The sequence below is a fragment of the Coturnix japonica genome, chromosome 5 (assembly GCF_001577835.2).
Source record: "Coturnix japonica isolate 7356 chromosome 5, Coturnix japonica 2.1, whole genome shotgun sequence".
NCBI lineage: Eukaryota > Metazoa > Chordata > Aves > Galliformes > Phasianidae > Coturnix > Coturnix japonica.
The window spans coordinates 53,298,485-53,320,521 of NC_029520.1; the positions used below are offsets into that span (position 1 = coordinate 53,298,485).

Here is a 22,037-nt window from a genome sequence, read left to right on the forward strand (position 1 = left end):
GTGTGTCGCCGCGCGGGCCGGGCCGGTCCCACAGCGTGCCGGGACACAGGGCAGAGCGGGCACGGCCCGCAGCTCCGCACCGCCATGATCAGCAAACCCCGCCGCGGGGAGATGCCGTTCCAGGCGGTGGCGCTCAGCTCCATCCCCGCGGGCACGCTCACCCCGCTGAAGGACCTGCTCCGCTTCGGCCCCGCTCCGCGCCCCGTGCTGCAATCCACGATGCTGGAGGGCGGCCGGGAGCCGATGGGCATCGGCGACATCAGCGACATCCGCCCCGGGCCGCCGCCACCGAAACGCTGCGCGCGGGAGCAGCCCGAGCAACAGCTCGTCCAGCAGCTCGCCCAGCACAGCCCGGCTGCGGCATTCCTCAGGATGAAGATGAAGATCGAGGCGGACGGCACTGACCGAATCCTGACACCCGGCGGGGCCGGGCCGCGCCTTGCGGACGGGGGGAGGCGCAGGGACCAGCAGCACGAGAGAGGTCGGTAACCAACGTGTGCCCGGCCGGGGAGCGGGCAGCGCTACCTGCGGGCTGTAGGGAGCGTCTGCGGCGGGGGGATCGAAGCTGAAAGATGGGGTTGGGTGCGAGCTGAGGGCCGCCAGCATTACCCGGAGCCGGTGGTACAGGCGGTGATAGAGGTACCGGAGCTGCGGGTGCTCCTCTGTGGTGCCCGGACCGGGGGACACCGTCCCGCGCAGGGCTGGATGGTCTGTCAGGCCCCGCCCAACCCCACCGTGCTGAGGAACCGCGATCGGTTTGTTTCAATGTGTTCCCCCTGTTCTGTCTGCGAATGGGGCTGATCTGTTGCCATCTGTTCAGTCTGGAGAGTGACGCTGTGAGATAAACAGAAACAAATGAATAGCTTGTGCTGTTCTGACAGCTGAGAAACGAGGAGGGTTGGTGGCAGAGCTGCTTGGAAGCTGAAATACTTGGGAGGCACCTGCTGGGTGCCCGGCTCTGGTGCATCTGCAAAGTAGTATCCAGCTCCCAGCAGCTGCTGCAGTGCCGAGTTTGCAGATGAAGAACTCCACGACCAGGAACACCCACAGCTCCTCCAGCTGCTCAGAGCCCCGTCCAAGCTCTGACCCAGAGCAGTGCTGCAGTGTTAGGAATTGCTGCCTGCTGGCACAGAGCTGCCGTCCGTGCAGGCAGTAATGATGGTTGGCAGGGGAAGCTGTCCCATGGCAGAGCCCTGTTAGCCTCGTGTTTGGGCCGTTCTGAGTGGAAGAGCCACTGAAATACTGTCTGATTTATCAGCTTACAGTGCTTCATCTCTGTACACCTGCCTGAAGTGTACTACGTATAAATAATGACTTTTAAAGGCCTCTTCCAGCTCAAACAACTCTGTCATTCTAAATCTTACGTGTTGGCCATTTATCCAGTTAGTTAACTGAGAGTATTGCTATGGAGGTAGTAGTGCCCAGGCTTCATGGTTAGTTATTTTAAAAGCCTTTCTAAATCTCCTTGCTGCAACTTAAAGCCCCTCATTGCCTTCACTGTATCTGTTGGACATGATGAAAACAAGTAGCCTCTTATTTCTACAAAACCTGAACATTCTGAAACTTTCCTTTCTAACCCCAGCTTTCCAAAATGTGTGTTTCCATCCTGCCTCGTTTTATCTCATATCAATAATGATTTCTGACCGAGCCCTGTGTTCCTCTGGGGGGTACTACTGGGTAGACCTTAATAGTACAAAATAGATCCTGTTTGCATTCGGATCTTATGAAATGTGTCTTTTGCTTCTCTTCTTCCCGATGTTTTTCTTCCCCAGTTTCAACTGATTTTTGATCTGTTCTTTCAGAATTACCCCACGTTCAGATCCCCCAGAACCAGGCTGTGAAAATGCTGAGCATCGACCCGATCGTACTGGAATCTCCTCAGAAGTTCTTCTTGCGTATGAAGCAGAAATTGCAGCAGAGGCAGCAGCAGCAGCAGACAGGTACTCAATGTTGCTCTTAGAACCGCATCAAAAGCTTGCGGGACTTCAGGACGCCTTTCTTTCTTATAATTTCTTGTGTGCTATTGGCAGAATAGTGCAGGCTGTTGTTTGTCTTTGTAGTCTGTGCACGGAGGAAAGAGGTGCAAGAAACCTGCAGCTCTGCCTGTTCAGCCCTGGAGATGGCGTCAGACTTGCAGGCTGTAGGTCAGGATGCTGCCTTCGGGCATTGAAGCCTGACATCATTTGTCTGTTGTTTTTGTTTTTCCATTTGTACCTGTCTGATGTTCATTCAGACTCTGGTGTTGTGGTTAAGAACTCTTTATAAACCAGGTGTGACAGTTTGGCACTAGAATGGGAATTTGATGGAAATGTCCTAAACTTTTTGTTTGCTAAGTCTTTCCCCCACACTTTTGCTTTTAATACATAAAAAGGAAAGGCTTGGTTTCCTGATGACAAATGTAGAATGAAGGCCCAGGGAGCTACAGGCTGGTGAGCCTCCCATCTGTGCCTGGGAAGATCACAGAGCAGGTCCTTGAGAAAAAGATGTTAAGGTACATGAGGGATGAGGAGGTGATCCCAGACAGCCAGCACGGCTTCAGGGCGTGCCTGAGCCATGTGCCTCAGCTTGATTCTGGGGGAAAGTGGGATGCTTATGTATTGGTCTGGTAGTGATGAAATTCTAGTGCAAAGCAATTCAATGAAGTGCTTGCTGTAAGGCTTGGCAGTTGAGTTAATGCTTTCAGAACAGTAGTGCTAACCACGAGAACATACTCAGATTAACATGACTAACTGCCTTTTTTTTTTTTTTTTTAATTGGCAGATCCAACGTTTTCAAACTTAAACAAGCAGAACGTTCCTCCTCGCCCAGCTGCAGAAAAGCCAGTGGTCAAATCTGCTTTTGGTGAGCTGCTCCCAAATGCTCAGACAGAGCATGTGGCTGCTGATAAGGACAATGAGGATAATTTCCTTGTGGAATCAATGGATGCTGATGATGAAATGTCTCTAAATACAGTAGCCAGTACTGTGGGTATCTGTTCTACCACTTCTGACCCTGGGGATCAGTTAGAAGGAAGATATGGAAATAGAGAAGCAAAACGTCCTGAAATTCAACAGGAGAAAGGACGGTTGCAGTCAAACAATCAGCGAGCTGAGCACAGAGCAGAAAAGATACTGAAGACTGCAACTCAAAAACCCTCACGGCACTTCTCTAATGTTGCGCTCTCTAATCCTGAAGCCTGCGTGCCAAGGAAGCAGAAGCAGAAAGAAAACTGTAATATAGTGGGTAAACCTCGGGCAGATCAGATCGCTGTCACTGCTGACGAAGAGGTGGGAGAACTTCCTGCTTTGTTACAGCTGTAGGGTAGAACTTCCCATGGGCTGCCTGTGGCTTGTGGTCATCATTTTGTTTTTTTGTCAAAAGTAATGAGCCTACAGATGAAGCTGCTGGGTGTACTGGGTGTGATGCTGGGATGGAGTTCACATTCCACACAGCAGCCCAGACTGGGCTGTGCTCTTGTAGCTGGAGCAGCAGTGATGTGCAGTGCTGCTTTGTCTCGCACTGGGCAGTGCTGGCGCAGCAGCAAACCTGCCCCAGAGCCAGCTGGGGAGGGGGGCACTGCTGGGGTGCTGACCTACAGCACCCAAAATGATATCTCACACCGTGGGACATCATGTGCAGCAGTAGGAGCTGGGGAAGGAGGAGGGGAGCTCTCATTATGAGTGTCCTCCCAGCTGCTGCTACAACAGTGGAGGCCCTGTTTCCCAAGATGTAGCCAGGTGTAGCTCACTGATGGGAAGTAATTTTCTCCTCTTGTTTCTCTACAGTCTTTGTGTTTTACTTTTTTTTTTTATTTAATGAAGCTGTTTAGCTCAGCCCATGAGCCTTCTTTCACCATGTGTTTTCACCCTGTTTTTTTGAGGAGGGGGTATGAGAGCGCAGCATGGTGGAGCTGAGCAGTGTAAAACCTCCTCAGGCCGTACCGGTAAATATTTTCCCCTCAAATGACTTCTTTTATTTTTTTCCCAGACGACTGTCTGGTTGGTTTGTATAAAAGAAGGCTTTTTCCTTTTTCCAGGAGTTAGTTAATTTCTACTTTGCCAATGCATTGGCAGTGTTACATAGCTTAGTCTGATATCAGAATAATAGCAGCTGTGATCTTTTTTCCCCACAGAAAGAAATCTGCCTTTCCAGCTGGTGCATTAAAGTGATAAATGGTTATACTGCAGTCTGTGTTGAAGGAAAACGAAAGTAAGGAAAAAAATCTGATTTAAATGCGATGTAAAATATGTTGAAGGGGTTTCAACATCTCAGCCCTAAAGGTGGTGCCATCCTTTGAGATGCGGGGTTGGATTATGTTGGTAGCTGTTAGAACCAGTTCCATGCAATTCTGCTGCGTGAAAGTCCGAAGAGTTCTGTTGTTTGTGGCAAATTAGGCAGCTCAACATTTGGGCTATGTGCCCTTAGTGCTGCTCTGTAGCTTGGTCTGTTCCTACTGCTATTAAAGTATACTTAAAAAAAATTCTATGTAGATTCTTTTCACATTAATACTCACCTGTATTTCTCATTGAGAGATCTCTTAAACACTTGTTAATCTCTAATTTTTGCATGGACTGGAGCTCCTTTCTTCAGTTACTGTCTTTTAAATGGAAAAGTAAGAAATGAAATATTCCCAGGGGGAGCTTAAACTGGGCTTGTATGCTAACACCTCTGTAACATCCATGAGGGTATCACTGCAACACTGAGCTGAATGGAGTCCTTTAGTCTACTTTGTTTTTGCAGCCTAGTGCATGGCATGTTCTGCGACAAACACTTGCAGTGGTGGCAAGCTCATTTTGTTCCCTGTCCAAATATTAACTAACTAAGGGGTCCAGAAAATCTTCCATACTAAGAAAGGAAATCCTAGCACATTCTACCAGTGTCTGCCTGACTCATCGCATTACACTGATATGGAATAACAAATTCTTGTTTTAAATTCCTCCTTTTATGAAAATTGGGTCGTTTTTTTTTTTGGTGTTATTAATGTTATTTATCTTTTCCTAGAGATATGAAGGATATGTTGTGGCATAGTAACGCAGTTGTAGAACGTGTAGCATACAACAAAGTTAAAACATCATCTGGCAGTATCTACTTGCTACAGGGACGTATAGATTCTGCTTCGATGAGAGAAGAAGGTAGGAAGACCATTCTTAATGTAACATTACAGACTTAGGAGGGCTTTAGAGTTACGGCTGTGAGAACTTGCACATACCATCAAAGCGAATGTTCTATGTTATTCTGCAGTCTGGGCTCGGGGGGTATCAGCACTTCTGTCAGCTTTGAATGGAGCTGGGAGCTTTGCCCAGTCCCTCAGTGCTGGGCAGGCTCCTGTTCCTGGCTCCCAAAAACCAGAATGCCATCTTCACAGGCTGATGTCTGTGTCCTGTGGCCCTTGGTCCACTTTATCATGACATGTACAGTTCTTTCAAACTGGGAAAATCTGCCTGTCTAATGTTTAGGATGTTAGTGAGTTTCTGAGGTGCTTACAAACAAATCCTACTGTGTGGTATTTCTGTGTTTCCTGATTAAAAATATTGCTCAGCTATTAATGCCACTTCTGTTTCACACAGGGTTTTCCTATCTGTTCATAAAAAGATTTACATTTGGGTTTCCTGAAAGGTGGAAGGAATACGTTGATGAGCTACTCAAGGAATTAAGAAGGTAATTTCTTTGGAAATTGTTTAATTGTAATACTTTCCCAAGTATTAGTTGGTTTTTAAATATATTATACTAGTGGAAGATAAAAGATGGTAGGTGTGTGTATGGAGACTTCTGGTCGCAGGGCCACCAACCTCCACTATTAATACCAGACCAGGCTGCCCAGTGCCCCAGCCTTACTATTCTTCATTACAATGCTTTGGTTTGTTTCTGTTGAGATGCCTGGGGTCAATACAAGTGAAGGGCATCGCTGATTCAGTGGCTTGAACCATGCCACTATGAGTAGAGCTGCACTGTCCCACTGGGATGGGGAGAAGGCTTTGAGTCTACATAAGTCTTTTGTTAAAGGATAACTGCTTTAAGTGTTTATTATTATTTTTTTCTTAACCTCTAAATCATTAGGAAAGATCACAAAAAAAGGATTACAGAGGATGAAAATGAAGAGAGTGACTCAGTGGTGGACACAGATGAGGTGCAAAGTGCAGAAGACTCAGCAAGAAATGCAAAGAAACATGAAACAAGGAACACTACATATGAAGTGTTACCAAGGAAAGATGAACACACTTGTGAGTCTTCAAAATCTTTTTCTTTAGAGAAGAGGTGGATAGTTTGTGATAGCTTGCTTTTGGTGGCTTTGTTGGTTCTTGTTTTCATAGAATCACAGCATGGCCTGGGTTGCAAAAGCCCACAGTGCTCATCCAGTCCCAACCCCCTACTGTGTGCAGGGTCAGCAACCAGCAGCCCAGGCTGCCCAGAGCCACATCCAGCCTGGCCTTGAATGCCTGCAGGGATGGGTGTAAAGTTGAATTATATGGAGATGGTAACAAAGATGATGACAAATATTCAAAAGGTTATTTATAAAGGAAAACTTAATGATATGGATGCCTTCACTGGAAATGCTGGGGCAATCTCCACCAGGGGGCAATCTCCAAGAGAGATGCTGCTTCAGTGGTGGTCAGCCACAATGAGGTCTAGAGGAGGTGGAGTCGAGCTCCACCTCTTCTGGGAGCACAGCTAAATCACTCTCACCTGTGCTTCCACAGCTGACCCAACACTTGCCTCAGCTGATTAATCAGAGGTTCAGGCTGTGATTTCCAATCACAAGGCCTCCACCCTTGACCCCTTTTTTGGCTGTCTTCATTTTAACTCCTTCCTTGAATCTGCTCCTGCAGCAGGTTTGTCTTATGGCATCTTACTGGTTTACTGCCAGAGCTAAGGAATAGAGTGATGTGCTAACAAGCATTGGGCATAGTCAGAATGGTTGTGGAAGAATTACTTTCTTTGTCTGTTTCCAGAGGGAACAATTGTGAAGGCATATGCCAACAACCAACATTTTTTTGTTGCCTGGTAATGCAGACTTCATTAGGGACACAGTTAACTTCTGGTTTTTAACTTCAGCTTCTTTTCCATACCTTGTCTGAGGCTCCAGCAGGGCTTGGCAAGCTGTTAGTACTGTAATCAGATTGTCTTGCTCATAACATAACAACTGTTTTCATTTTCTCATTATAGTGAAGGTTTGCTCAGTGCGACAACTTCTCTTTTATCACTGTAATTCTCTGTGTTTTCCAAGTTCTTCATAGCCTTGTAAGCGAAGTGAAAGGTTCACAGTGGTTTATAGTACATGAAGATGATTGTTTCAGTCTTGTTCAAGTATGTTTATTTCTATCCTACATGCTTGTAAAAGAGCATCGTTACTTTGTGGTACATCTTTATTTTCCTTATTGTTTGTGCAGGTTCCAGGTTAGTATGGTTGGGTGGTTGTGGTTGGACTTGATGATCTTGAAGGTCTTTTCCAGCTTCAACAGTTCTATGGTTCTCAGTGAACTGGTTTAAGTACAGCATCACTCTTATGCTTGTGAAGTGTGTGATGGTGAGTTTTCAATATGGCATTTGGGGCTGAACTGAAACTTGTTGTTTTTCTTGTAGATCGAACACCAAAACACAACCCTGTACCAAATGGCTCCCAGGGGATCTACACCCGTAGTGGCCGTTTGGTCAAACCACCACTCAGATTCTGGTGTGGGGAGCGTGAGTTTGTGGATCAGGGGCTAAATGTTACTATACACAAAGGTGGGACGGATTATCTGAGCTTGGTAAGTGTCCTTTGCACATTGTGAGTTACACATTTCTGTAAGTGGTGATAATAAATACGTCAGTAACTTCGGTGCCATTAAACTGACAGACAGGCTGTCCCAGTGAGTGCCTGACTAGGCAGGGCGTTTTGGAAACATTATGAAAGCATCTTAAAGCAGGAAAAAAAGCCTCTGAATTATCAGAGAATTGTAGTTGCCTGTGAAGCTGGGATAATCTGAGATTCCTTCTGGAAAAAATGGAATGTTCTGGAAGGTCAGGAAGTTGTGCAGAGGTTCTGCTTTGGGTGACGGCTGTTCCCAAGTAAAACATTTCCTGCAGTGTAACATCAAATCCCCGCCAGAGCTGTAGGCAAGGTTTTACATTATCTGTACTGTTCTCAGCTTTCCCTTTTCTGTGTAGTTTCATATTCACTAGGAGCAGATGTTTCTTCATTTCTTACACCTTGGTCTGTCCAGACCCACTTCAGTTTTGACTGGGGAGGTTTATTCTCATATATTACAACACTCCAAGCAACTCTGATGGTACTGTGATAATGAGCAAAGGGTGTGTGAAGGAAGGCAGCGTTCTTTTCAGCAGCTGTTTTCTCCATAAGATCAGTTGGCCATACAGCCCAGGGAGCACACCAGCTCTTGTCAGCAGCTCCAGCAGTGTGGATGTGTGTCCAATTCAGAAGGTCCTAACTTATGAGATTTTAACTGTTAGAGGATGGAGTGGGAGCCTGGTGAAGTTGCCTTAGTCACGTGTGCTCATATCAGCACCTGTGTGCATCAGACAGCACTGAGTGGATCCTGGGCAATGCAGGAGTCTGAACTCTACCCATCCCGTAGACGTTTGGCTCTTTCAGAGCTGGTGTTGGTAGGCTTGCTATGTAACCTCTAGCAGAAGTTTAGATTGAATTGTTTTATTTTGAAGATGTGTAGTACTGAAAAGCCCAAAAGAAAGACCATTTCGCTCTCAAAGACGAAGGAAAGAAAGGATTCAACAAAGACAGTGGAAGAAAAAACAAAAAGCCAAGATAAAGGTAAAAAAAAAACCCACAAAGATTTGCTTGTTCTATTGAAAGTTATTGAGTGGGATGATGAGCTGGGTGCTGCAGCAGCGTGGCAATGTCTGGCTGGTGCAAACAACTTATTTACATCTTTGATTATCATTCACTTCTGTGTAGAATTAGCAGAGTAACATTGATGGCTGCTTCCAGAGCTCAGAACATGTTTGTAAACTGCTGCTTTGGTACAGCAGGAGGACATGCACATTTCTTCCCAGAAATCTGAGCCATTAGGAAGTCATTTATTGAAGTTTCTGCTCCTCTTTGGGTCTCAGTATGGCTGATGTGTGCAACCCGAGGGAGCTGCCTGGGCCAGCTGTTGGTCTGGCTTTACTTTTCAAGCTGCTCAACTATAATGAAATGAAATGCCTGTGTGGCTGTACTGACAGTGTTCTGAAGCCTTTATTTTTAATAAAATTTGGGAAACAGCAGCACCCTGAAACCAATGTAAATATAAGGCAAAATACTCTGCCCTAAAAGCAACTATTTTCTACCGAAACATGATCTGTGTGATAAATACAGCTTTGGGGATGAGTGTTGGCTCTATCTCAGTCCAGGCATTTCAGCAACGTTTTCTGCTTGCTGTTTTAGTCTCTATCTGTTCCATGCTTTCAAGTTCTCTTGTTACCTTGATAATCCTAATTCTTCTAATAGTCAAGGGGCATTCCCTCATGGGAACAGAGTGCAAGTACTGGAATTCTATGCGTGAAGGACCCTGCCTGCTGCTGGCTGTGCTCCGTCTGAGCTGAGGGGGGAGCATTTGCTCAGCCTAAATCCACCACTCAGAACTGGCTTTGTGCTGTGTTCTCTGTACCAGTTTGGAGGGAGGGTACTGTCAGTGCTGTTTGCCTTCCAGGGTACAGTAATGATTTCCCTTAGGTGTGTGATATACTGACATCATCTCTTTCAGGGAAAAATGAACTAAAACGAATAAGTACTAAAAACAAAGCCACGTCCACTGGAAGCAGAGAGGCCAGGCGCTTTATTTCAGATTCTGAAAGCGATCATGCAAGTGATAATAAAATAAAAACGAGGCTTTCCAATATGGAGACTCGCTTAAATACTGAGCGTATAAACAACTATAATAGAAGAAACATGGGAACAAGAAGAGAAAAGACAGGAAAAGAATATGGAGAAGTGCCTAGAGGTCAGAGCATATACTCCTTAAGGTCAGCCGGAAGAGCTTTTCCAGATGAGCCTTTAACAGAGGAATCTTCAAGCAAAGATGGGGAAGAGGAACCTGGTGATTATATCCAACTGGCTGTCAAAAGGAAAAATAGACCTTTTTTGCCAAAAGAGGTTCAAGACTCTGCATCTTCGTCTACCTGTGAAAGGCTGCAGGGCAGCACAAGTGAGGAGTCGAGCAAACTCCAGGCAGACACACACTGTGCTGCCGCCTCCCGTACTGCACGGCTGAGGCAAAGGATCCCTGCCTTCATCGAGAGTTCTGAGTCCTCTGCAGGAGAAACCTCTTCTGGTGAGGAATATCATGTAAAAGAAAAGAGACCAGAAGTATCCAGTAAAAAAGCAAACGGTGATGCTTATAATACTGCCAAGCCTTCAGCAGCAAAACCAAGTGAACGCAGGGGGGACAAGGAGAACAAAAAACTCGCTTTTTTTTCAAAGGCAGCTGATGACTGGTCTCAGAAGGAACTGCAGAAACTGTACAGGCAAGTGGTTCCCTTGTCTTCAGAGGGCAAAGCCCATCTCAGATACCAGGAGGCCTAATTTGGGTACCGGTGTGTTTGGATGATGGCCTTCTGAATTTGGATTTTTCAGGTTCTTGGTTTTGAAGCAGTCCCACATTACTGTAAATTTCCTTTTTGCTTTAACTCCCTTTTACAAAATACTTCTGGGTCACAGCAGAATAAAGCAGACAACGAGGATTTCTAGCAGTAGCTGTGGAGTGCGAGCTTGCAGCAGCCCTGACCTCTTCCATGTAACAGAGTGAGAGGAGCTCAGTTGGCAGCTGCAGTTTGGTGGTTCGCTGCTCCTCCACTGCTTTCCAAACAGGCCTCATTTTTTGTGAGATAGACATCTCTATGGATAAAGCTGAGAGACCCAAGATGACAGGAGCACTAGCATATGTGAGAGAGACAGTAACAGTGCTCATATATTCTCTTCCCTAATGGAATAAAACACTAACCATGTTGTGTCTGTGGATTTAGATTTTGTAGAGGGGAGACTGACCACAAGAGTATTAAATTAACACATTGGGCCGTTAGTTAATGAGCTGCTGGGCAGTGTTTATTATACACACAGTGTTAGAAAATGACCAGATTTGGTTGTACTCTTTCACTCTGTAAGGATGGCAAACACCTTGTAACTGAGGCATTCAAAGGAATATCTGCGTGTTATGGTGTCTCTGGTACCTCCTGCAGATGGTGTCTCCCCATGCAGTGTGTGCTGGCACTTGGACACACTATTAGTCTCAGGTACGCAGCAGTGCTGCACGGATTCTCCTGCATTCAGAAGGCCATAGTTGCGTTCTCTTGGCAGGGCAGTTGCTTCGTTTCCAAAGCACAAGGATGGTTTCTGGGTGGAGGTGGCCATGGCTGTCGGGTCTCGTTCTGCTGAGGACTGCCATCAGAAGTACACAGAAGAACAGACAAAGGCCTCCAAAAGACCTGCTGTAAAGAAAGCCACATCAGAAAAGCCAAAACAGAAAGGTACCGACCTCTTGGTTCTGAGCACAATTTGGTCTTTACGTTTGAAATCTGTTATTTATTATATTAGGGGAGATGCAGCCATAGGCACACACACACCTGATTAAGCAATAAGCAATTATTACTGTGCTTAGATTGGAGTCCTGGAGTACAGGAGGTTATCATCTGCACTGCAAAGGTTTGCTGCAGAGCCTGAGGGATGCTGTAGCAGCAGTGCTGAGTCACAGCCTGAAGCGGTGATGGAGCACCTGGTGGGAAGGCAGGGCCAACCCAGAGGAGCTTGGCTGCATGCAGTGTACCTGAGTGATGGGGGGTGGAACCAGGATCTTCCCCTTCCCAGCCCTCAGCTAAGGGTTGGCAGCTCTTTTTCTTCATTTCTGCATCCATGGCTGCTGCATTTGGGCTTGTTCTCATTTGCTGTAGCTAAAGACTTTGCCACCCTGCTATTGTCATCCCATTATGGCATTACAGATGGCAGAAATGAGAAGAAAAAGGGCAGTTTAGAGTTTTTTGCAGGTAAACCCCTCCTGCAGGAGCTGTTGGGAAGGTTCTGGGGTAACTTTCTGGTTCAGATGCAGGGAGAGTTTATTTTTGGATATGTATAGAATATAGAAATGTGAAGGACCACAAAGAGGCTGTGAGAAGTTTCCATGAAAGAGAGGACCTCGCTGCTGGCACTGATTGATTCTATGATTCCATTCTATTCTACAACTCCATTCTACACTCCTGTGATTGTGTCCAGCTAGTTTACAAGCATGCTGTGTAATTAATGGCTTAGAGAATGTAATGCTTGGATTCATGTAGGTAAGGCAGAGCCAGTCGCAATCACTGCCAAAGTGGGAACCTTCAAAAGGAAGCAGCAGATGAGGGATTTCCTGGACAATTTGCCCAAGGATGACCAGGATGATGTTTTCACTGCTACGCCCTTTCAGAATAGAAGAGTGAGGGTAAGTAAGCTTGGAAAAGCTGTACATATCATGTGGTTTTTTTTTTAACAGGTAATTCAAGGGTGTGCTACTGGTCAGCTTGTTTGGTGCCAGCAGAACGAGGCTGTGGTTTGGGGAGGGGAGGTTTACCCACCTGATTTGATTTTGCAGCTCTTTGATTGCTGAGAGTGAGAATGTGGAGCTTGACTTCCTGCTGCTTCTGCACAAACTGGCTCCACTTAGTGATGCCTTAATGTGGTGTCCATCCAGAAGCAGAGTGGCACCATGGCTCACTGAAATGTCATCATCAATTTAAGCACTGGTAGCTTCCTTGCTTTCTGTGGACAGAAAGTCCACAGTCCCTGTGACAAATCTATGCAGACTGACTATGGAAGAATCAGTGCATCCATATCCAAGGTGACGGAAGTTATTCTGGCCTTTTGATAATGCTCCTCTCTGAATCTCTTCCAGTTCTCCTCTCACCCTTCAAAATGGGAGGACTGCAGGTTCCCTGAGAATCCTGCAGTCTTCCTCCTGAGAAGTAATGGTCAACGCTGAGCCTGGAAATAATCAGACTTTTTTCTTTTAATATGTAGTACCAAACAAAAAAGGGGGAGCAAAATATTGGGCATCTGCAGGACTGTTAAAGTAGGACCAAGCCATAAGCTGGCTGCCCTGTGGAGTTCTCACACACCTGCATTCAGCATGCTGTGTCCGCTGCTGCTATCTGCATCTCAGGAGAGATGTGTAGTGCAGTCAAGAAAAGCAACTGCAGTAGCAAAGGGGTGAGGAGAGGATTCCCTGCTGAGGAGGGAACAAAGCCTGGACCTGGTTAGTGCTGGCAAGAGGGATACAGCCCAAGTGCAGCTGTTGGCTGTGGTTGCTCCCAGGCAAAGAGTGGTGAGGCCTCTTAAGCACAGTTGGGAAAAGGGCAGATCATGGAGTGCTCTGGTGTGTCTTTGCAGTTGCCCACATTCCTGGGAAACCATGATGACGATGAGGACGACTTTGCACTTGCAAACAACCCAATCACACCTTCCTCAGCTGTCTTCCCTCTGGAGAAAACCCCTCAGTGTGAGCACATCAGCCCTGAGATGCTGGGACCCATCAAGAGGTGGGAACTGGTGCTGCTGTTCCTTTGCCAGTGCTTTCCTTTCTCATTTCTTCTGAGAAAGATCACTCTTGGGATTCTTAACTTCCATTATGCAGAGTAAATGCTGCAGGCCTTCAAGTATTTGTTCAGGGAAAGCTTTCATTGACAGCTGTGGTTGGAGCCACTCAACTAAGTGTGTGCAACTAAAAACATTGGCAGTAAAGCTTCAGGTTTTGTTGGAATAAACCAGCAGCCTCTTTAGTGAGAAGTGGCACTTTCATCTCACGGATAATGAACCTGTGGGGTTTTGTCTGATACTTACATTATTGGTTCTAGCACGTGCTTTAATTAAGCACTTCTGCACTGAGTCGTACTCCAGGAGCTGTTGCTATATTTAATTGGCCAACAACAGTTTTTTAATGACACTGCTAATTTTCTTTCTGGCTGGAGCTGCATCCAGCCGATGCCCTGAGCACAGCACAGCGCTGACAATGACTTGCTTGTTGCTGCCTGCAGGAAGGACTGCGACAGACACGTGTTCAGGATGCAGAAGACTCAGGGCTACAGGAGCAGCTGGGACAAAGTGAAGAAGCAGCAGGTGATGCTGGTTTCCTGAACATTGGTTCCACCTGTACCAGTGCAGGCTGTGCTAAGGAGGATCCCTGGCTCACACAGTGGGCGCAGAAGGAACGCAGGAGCCTTTCCTGACTGATGTCAAACTTCTGTGTTTTGTGTCTGCGTATTGTAGAGAAAAGTTACTTTGGTGATTGGTTGCCATGATGGAGCAGGCTGTCTCTGTCAGGATCTGTAATTGCTTTTGGGTTCTGGGATCTTTCTGACGCTGTAAATTCCCCGCTATCTTCTTCCTGTGCAGTGGGGGAGGATGTGGGACTCCTCACCTCGTGCCCCAAATTTGTGTTCCTTTCCTGTCCTTGCCTTGGGTAATTCTGCCCCTTCCACAAACAGCTGCAATGCCAGGAGCAGAACAGCACTGCTGCTTTAGCCACAGATTTGATGGTAGAGAAGCACTTTAAATCTCATGTGGGAATGTGGTGTGGCAGCAGGGCAGTGAGTTCTGCTGGATTGCTGTGTCTGTGCCCGTTCTGTCCCCCTCAAACATTCCCCCATTCCTGAGGTGCTGTCACTGCTCTGACTGGAGACTTGTCCTTTCTTGGCAGGCTGCTGCTCCGCACAGCACACCAACTTCGAGCAGAACCAGGTTCACCCTTGATAAAAGTAAGTGTGTTTTGTTTCTCCTTCCACTCAGCTTCATTCACCTTCATGCTGCTGCTGCTCTGTGGGTGCTCACATCTGCACTGAGTAACTTCTCAGCATCCTCCATCTCTCACAGCACCTCCTGACCTGCTCCCAGCTCAGTTACACACACACTGATGCTCTCCTCCCTGTCTTTCACATTGCAGAAGCACGGCAGAGCCCTGCTGTGGGGCAGCTCTTTGTGGCCGAGGCAGCGGAGACATCGGAGGAAGAACAGGAAGATTCCTACTTTTCCCTTTGAGCTTCTGGCGTTTTTGTTCAGTATTGATGCACTTGTATAAAGCCAGAAGGGGGAGCTTCAGCCGCCTCTGCTGTGCTCCTGCTTGAAGCTTTGGCTGAGCTGAGCTGCCCTGGGGCTGTGGCTGCAGCTGGATGCCGTTCAGCACTGAGGAATGGCTTCTCCTGTGCACAGAGTGGAACCTGGGCAATGACGTTCCTCCCTCCCTTTGCCCTGTTCCCCCTGTGGCAGGGAGAGATGTGCTCCCACACCTTGGTCCGCTCAGACAAAATCCCAAGCACTGCTGTACAGTCATTTTTTAATAACAGTTAGTGTTGATTTGAACTCTTTGCTGAGAGTCATTTTTAAGCACCAACGTAGCAGCAGTTTCATGAGCATTTAGAGAAGCAGCTGCCAGAAATGGGTCGGGGCTGTTCTGTGAACGCTTTTCTTTTACAGTAAAGTAGTGCTTCCTGCTCAGGACTTTTAGTGTAGTGAAGAATAAAGCTTTGAGCATCTCTTTACTCTGAATGGGAGGTAACAGGAAGGAGCTAATTGGTAGCTCTTCACTTCACTGCAGGCTGTTGCCCTGTGGGCCCCACACCTGAGCTGCTGGAGCCCCTTTCTGCCGCCTCCTCACAGGGAAAACCTTCACGTGCCCCCAGATAAACTTGCAGGACTTACAATTGGGCTGAGCTGCTCTGAAAGCGGCTGCTGAGCTCTGCTGGGCTCCTCAGCTCCATCTTTCCTAGAAGGTTGTTGCCCTGAGCCCTCTGTGTACCTGGAGATAGGGGCAGCTGTGCCTTCCTGGGGGCAGCAGCTTCACAGTCCCTCTGCTGCAATGGGTGACTGTGGGCACAGGACCATCCCAGCAGCACCAGGTGTGTGCTGTGAGAATCACACTGTAAGGAAAGGTGGAGTAAAGCCTGTGAATAATTCCTGTGCAGAAGATAAGAAAGCATTGCTTGAGTTTCTGCCACAATTATTCATATGGCCTTAATTGAACCCATGAATGGTGAGCAGGGGTCTCTGCCTGCCCTGTTCCTTCCCACAGTGGGACTCACAGCTGGACATGGCAGGAAGCAGCTCTGAGCATTTCTTAAGAGGAGGGGGGGAAATCATGCAATGGAAACCTGAGGAGTGATCCCTGCACAGAGCGGGATCAGGAGGTGGCAGTGAGGGAGGGCGGATCCCTCACCCCTTTCAGCCCATTGGCACCACTGGAGCTTGCAGCGTGTGTGAGCACAGCTCCAGCTCCCTGCCTCCAAAGGAAAGGTGGCTGGTGAAAGGGAGAACAAATTAAAGGAGCTTTACTTCCAGTTCTAGCTCCCCTTGAGGGCAGGGTGTCCCTGTGAGCAGCTGCAGCCTGCTGCTGTGTGACAGCACACGCTGCTAAAGCAGCCGCTGCTGAGGCCCCAGCACTGCCCTGAGCTGTGGGTGCCCCATCCCTGGAGCTGCCCAGGGCCATCCTGGCTGTAACCCCAACAACTGCTCCGTGTTCTGTGCAAAGCAGACACCAGCAGCAGCACAGGAGTGCTGAGATGATGGTGGCTCATCTTTAGGCACTGTGGTACCTCCACTCCCATCACAGCATGGGAAGTAGCTCTAGGTACTGCCCTGTCCAGCAGTCTCATTGTGCCCAAACCCCACTGTTTCTCTGAGTGTTTATTTACATATTTGACAGTGACTGTACACTCGGTGAAGTGCAATTGAAGGAGCAGCCGGGGCTCTCAGCAGCCCCACGTTCCTCTCCTCAGCTCCTGGTGGTGCTGCTGCTCTTCCCCTTTGCACAGAGATTCTCGGGCAGCATGTGCACGTCGAAGCCATAGCGCAGGTAGCGGTACGTCTCCTCGGCGCGCTGCAGGCTCACCTGGGCACCAGCAGCAATGTCTGATGGGGAGCTGCAACAGAGCACAGGGAGCCCGGGGTGAGCGGTGGGTGTGAGACACAGCAGGGACAGAGCGAGCACAGCACAGGAGAGATGCTGGGAAATGGGGAGAGCATGAAAGGAAAGGGGGGCAGAGCAGGGGGAGGTGGGAGCGGAGCTCAGTGACAGCCACAGCCTGGGCCGTTACCTGTTGACCATCGTCCTGACAGAGCCGAAGTGGTGGCACATGTTGAGGGCAGCCAGGTAGCTGATGTTGGGGATGCTCAGGTAGAAGTTGAGCATGTCCTGCTTGTGGCCCTGCACCTCTGTTGGCACACAGATGGCAGCCTTCTTCCTCTGCTCCACCAGCGCCAGCTCCTTCAGCAGCAGCGCAGTCTCCTCTTGGCAGGAGCTGAACAGCAGCCGGATACCAGCCTGCAGCAACGCAGCCAGCGTAGCATCGTAGTGCTGCGTCCTCTGCAGGAACCTCGAGGTTTCCCCTGCAGGGGGTCAATACAGAAACCTCAGTGCAACTTCAGTGCTTGTTACTGTGAAACTGTCATTTACAAGGGCAGGCAGCCCAGGGATCCCCGCTATGAGACCTCACAGATAAAAGCAAAGAGGATGGAGAGCTGAAAGAGGGGAGATGGGGAGCTGTGGGATGGGACTGACCGGGTTATTTGGGAGGGAGAGGTAGGAGTTAACAGTGAAAATGTAAATTGTATGTGGGGATCCTTAGGAGGGGAGGAACAGCCCCATGGTAAGGGATGGGCAAAGAACAGCATGGAGAGCTGCAGAGGGTTTGCAAAGCTACAAAGGAGAATCACAGGATCGCAGTAAGAAACAAGCAGCAATAAGAAGCAGTGTAATGAGAAAAGATGGACAGAACTGATGAAAATACATCACTAATCAGTAATTATCTCTACAGAACCAGATCAGCTTGTGACCTTATCAGTGTAGCACTCCCGCAGAGCCTATGGGAGTTTTCAGCCTGTCCTCAGTCTCACAGTTACACACGGCCAGCAGTGTCACTGCCTGCCTGGGGCACAGCTCAGCACATCCCCATCCCAGGAGCACCCACCTGGTTTGGTCCTGTCCTTCTCCACGATGACACACACCCTCTCAAACATGCTGTGCAGGTGCTGCAGGCGCTGGGTGACTTTATTCCTGTTCGCAGAGCTCAGCAGCTCCGACAGGAACCTCCTTTCCACTGCCATGCGGTTACTGACAACGTAATCGCTGCTGCCCAGCGAGCAGACCTGAACCTTCACCCCATGGACGGCCTTCAGGGAGGAGATGACGTCTGCGCCAGAGGAGATCTCGCGGCTGTCCACCAGGACACACAGCGCAGTGTCGCTGCCCAGCGGAGCTGGAGGGGCCTTGGTGGAAGTGTCCTTCACTGAGCGCTGCAGCTGTAAGGGCTGCAAACCAACAGCACGTCTGAGACATGACAGCAGTGTAAGTGCACAGCAGGAATGCCGGCTGACAATGCAGTTTCCGATAGCGGTGCTTAACAGACACACTGCATTACAGTGTGGGAAAACCCCATTAATAGGAGCTTTTAAAAGGCATTATTGACACTGCAACTCACAAACATAATTTAATCCCCTACAAACAAATCTCCTGAGTCAGCTGAGCACCCAGTTGTGGAGCAGCACGTGTGACAAAGCACACAGCATTCACTGCTACTGGAAGGTTCAGCAACAGCTGAGTAATGTAAGAGACTGAGGTGCAGCATGAAGCCGTAAGGGCAGGGAATACAACCCCTGTTGGAAGGCTGCTTCCATTTAGGAATTACAGCATGGCCTGGGTTGCAAAGGCCCACAGTGCTCATCCAGCTCCAACCCCCTGCTGTGTGCAGGGTCACCAACCAGCAGCCCAGGCTGCCCAGAGCCACATCCAGCCTGGCCTTGAATGCCTGCAGGGATGGGGCATCCACAGCCTCCTTGGGCAACCTGTTCCAGTGCGTCACCACCCTTTACGTGAAAAACTTCCTCCTCAGATCCAACCTAAACCTCCCCTGTCTCAGTTTAAAACCATTCCCCCTTGTTCTATCACTGTCCACCCTCATAAACAGCCATTCCCCCTCCGGTTTATACGCTCCCTTCAAGTACTGTGAACAAGTGAACAAGTATGTTAAAACTGCAAAACCAAATTGTTTGTTATCTCTCTGCTACTGGAAACAGACCCATATTCCCTCATGGCTGTCAGACTCAAGAGCAGCTGATCCCAAACTTCCAGACTAAGTGCTCAGACACCCTGCAAGCAGCACAGCTCCCTGTGGCAGCACCAGGGCTGCTATCACAGAGCAGTGTGGGCAGAGCCACCCCCCTCACCAGTAGCTGCTGTGCTGCCAGCCCTCACAGAGCAGCAGGGCAGGCTGCCCCTGCAGCACAGCACGAGGCAGGGAGAGGTCACTGCCAGCACCCACACCCACCTCGGCAGGAGCATGGAGAGCCGCCTTCCCTGCGCTGGATTGAGGCCCCGGGTGGAAGTCCAGCATATCAGATACAGCCGCCTTCAAGCCCAGCAGCGTCCCACTCTTACTGTCTGCAGACTGATGGCCACGGCTGTCCCCAGCCATTCTCTTATGTGGCACAGAAGAGACTGAAGGCAGTGATGTGAGCAGCTCAGGGTTGTCCTGTTCTGCCCTGGAGCAGTGTGTTGCCGTGCCCTTCTCGTTGCTCACACTCGTTTCCTCCCCACTGGAGTCACTGAGGACAATAATCCGGGATGGTTTCTTCTGCACTGGTGCTGAGCGGTTCTGTTCCATCTTGGCCCCGTGTAGTTTTTTCCTCCGCCGAGTGAGGTACCGCCGTCCTGCACCACCAAAACTCTCATCATTCAGGAGCTCAAAGTTGACACACACCTCCTCCTCCTCCTCACTCCATTCACTCTTTCTGCACGTCTCCTCCTCCCCCTCCACAACACAGAAGCTGTCTTCTACGTAGGTCTCGTCTTGCTCCGGGATCTGCAGGGGGGTGAAAAACAAACCTGGTGAGAGGGAAGCAATGCAATGACTTTGCTCTTCCTCTTGGTCCACCTTTGCTTACCACCCCGACTCACACTCAGAGCTTCTCACACATCCACATACGAGTTCATCGGTTCAGGTTGGACGTTAGGAGCTGTTTATTCTCTGGAGGAGCAGCGCTGCAGTGTCACAGCTGCCCAGGAGTGGTGGGTCACCATCCCAGGGCTGCTCCAGAAGATGGAGATGCGGCTCTGCAGGACGTGGGCAGTGCGCAGGGTGAGGTTGGACCCACCTGGTCATCTTGGAGGCCTTTCCCAGCCTTCATGATTCTATGATTTATCACCAGGAAGCTTTCAGGGAGTATTAGTTGCAAGCAAGGCTCACTAGCTAAGAATAGCACCAAATAGCACCAAAGAGATTCATGGTGCAGGTAGGAGCGTTGTGCTGCTGCACAGGGCTGCGGGTGAATGCCACAGCAGCACACCCAGGACATGCTGGGTTTGCAGGAAAACCAGGCAGGCTGTGCACACAGCACCACTGCACAACATCAGCTCTGCACAAACACACTATGCTTGCTGACAGAAACACTTTGTGGTGCCTTCATGATATTAAAAATGAAATGCAAGTTCAGGCTTTGCATCTTCAGTTGCACCCTGCCTCTGTGTGAATGAAGCTGGTGAGGGAGCACAGGCCTTATGAGGAGCGGCTGAGGGAGCTGGGATTGTTCAGCCTGGAGAAGAGGAGGCTCAGGGGAGACCTTATTGCTCTCTATAACTTCCTGAAGGGGGGTTGTAGGAGCTGGGGTTTGGCCTCTTCTCTCGTGTAGACAGTGATAGAACTAGAGGGAATGGTTTTAAGCTGCGTCAGGGGAGATTCAGGCTGGACATTAGGAAATATTACTTCTCAGAAAGGGTAGTTAGGCATTGGAATGCACTGCCCAGGGAGGTGGTGGAGTCACCGACCATGGGAGTGTTCAAGAAACGTTAGGATGTGGTGTTGAGGAATATGATTTAGCCAGGAAGTATTGGTAATGGTTGGACTGGATGATCTTCTGGGTCTTTTCCAACCTTGATAATTCTGTGATTCTGTGATTCCTGGGAGGTGCCGGAGGAGGACAGAGGGAGCAGAGAGGGCAGGTAAGCTGGTGGACCTGGAGGAATCTCCCGAGCCCTCCGTGGGTCAGCAGTGACAACCACAACTGCACTGGGATGCAGGCAGAGCACCAGGCTGCTTTTGTTCCACACTGCTGACAGCCTCATTGCAGCCAATGGAACCTGTGTGCTTCCATCACAGAACTGCTGCATGCTTTCAACTTGAAAATCAAAACAACGTCAAAAACCTTCTGTTAGAACTTACTATATAGCAACAATAGGCTGCAAACAACTCCTCAGGGTAGGACTGGGACTGAAACGCTGTCACACATAACCAAACCCCACACAGACAGCAGCAGTTTGGTCCCATACCTGTGAGAAAATCTCAGTGCTGTCAAACTCCCGATGCACCATCTTGTATCTGCTCCCCAGCGCTGGGCTGCGCACGGACTTCAGGTAAACGCCTCTCATCTCCGAGTCTGAATTAAACACATCACAGCACTATTAAGGAAACGTTTTTTCTTTCGTTCTTATGAAACCCCGTTTTCCTTGAGCCATTCCTTACAGCCTCCTACCTCTGGAGTCCTCCACACCCCCAAGAAGATCCCCCTGAGCTCAGCAGTGCGCCCAGCCTGCCCTGCAGGAGAGCGGCCTGAGTGAGAGGGACGTGTCCCTGCATACAGCAGGGGCTGGAACTACATGGTCTTAAAGGTCCCTTCCAACCCAAACCATTCGGTTCTAGGATTTCTGAGATTTCAGTGGAGGAGGAAAATCCTCAACAACGTCTGGGAATCTCTTGAATGGCAACAGGACCATTCCAGCATGCAAATGTTGCAGGGGGAGACAAGGTTTAGAACCACAGGGGGAAATTCTGCTTGTATTTGCTCACAGTGTTACACGAGGGGTTGGCTGGCTCACAGTCAGAGAACTCCAGCCTCAAAACACCTATTTTCTACATTGTACAAAGCAACTGCACAGCAGATTCCTGTGAAGATTTACTCCATAAGAAACCCACAAGAACACAAGCAGCAAAGGTACAGAGATGGAGAGCACCTCATCTACCACAGCTGAGGATGTTCCTGCTTACAGCTGGCACACAGCAAGTGGCTGAGGGCTGCACCTCTCACACTGCACCACCTGTATCACCTCCCTTCATCA

At 48.9% G+C, this 22,037-nt stretch overlaps 2 protein-coding genes across 8 annotated transcripts in view; one reads left to right on the top strand and one right to left on the bottom strand.

Moving 5' to 3' along the window:
• The first annotated feature begins 55 nt into the window (after window positions 1–55).
• On the top strand, window positions 56–15,295 carry MIS18BP1 (MIS18 binding protein 1). Of its 3 annotated transcripts, XM_015865908.2 has the most exons (16): window positions 56–481; window positions 1,803–1,940; window positions 2,761–3,266; window positions 4,112–4,188; window positions 4,981–5,111; window positions 5,547–5,637; window positions 6,037–6,200; window positions 7,561–7,727; window positions 8,641–8,749; window positions 9,684–10,443; window positions 11,273–11,442; window positions 12,244–12,386; window positions 13,331–13,479; window positions 13,975–14,056; window positions 14,637–14,694; window positions 14,880–15,295. In XM_015865908.2, exons 1-16 carry the CDS (start codon window positions 85–87, stop codon window positions 14,972–14,974), a joined length of 3,237 nt encoding a protein of 1,078 aa, XP_015721394.1. In that variant the 5' UTR covers window positions 56–84; the 3' UTR covers window positions 14,975–15,295. The 3 variants fall into 3 exon arrangements, with proteins under 3 accessions (XP_015721394.1, XP_015721392.1, XP_015721393.1); XM_015865906.2 differs by having other exon boundaries at window positions 14,637–15,295; XM_015865907.2 differs by having other exon boundaries at window positions 8,641–8,743; window positions 14,637–15,295.
• FANCM (FA complementation group M) overlaps window positions 10,999–22,037 on the bottom strand; it is a 52,828-nt gene continuing 41,789 nt past the window's right edge. For 3 of the 5 annotated variants that reach the window (XM_015865899.2, XM_015865898.2, XM_015865896.2), the window contains 6 exons: window positions 21,252–21,358; window positions 19,255–19,788; window positions 17,899–18,238; window positions 17,026–17,317; window positions 12,520–16,851; window positions 10,999–11,403 (listed from right to left, as the gene is read on the bottom strand). In XM_015865899.2, the coding sequence (XP_015721385.1) occupies window positions 16,704–16,851; window positions 17,026–17,317; window positions 17,899–18,238; window positions 19,255–19,788; window positions 21,252–21,358 (1,421 nt within the window). In that variant the 3' untranslated portion in view covers window positions 10,999–11,403; window positions 12,520–16,703. The remainder of the gene's footprint in view (window positions 11,404–12,519; window positions 16,852–17,025; window positions 17,318–17,898; window positions 18,239–19,254; window positions 19,789–21,251; window positions 21,359–22,037) is intronic. The other 2 variants (XM_015865897.2, XM_032444825.1) reach the window with 2 other exon arrangements.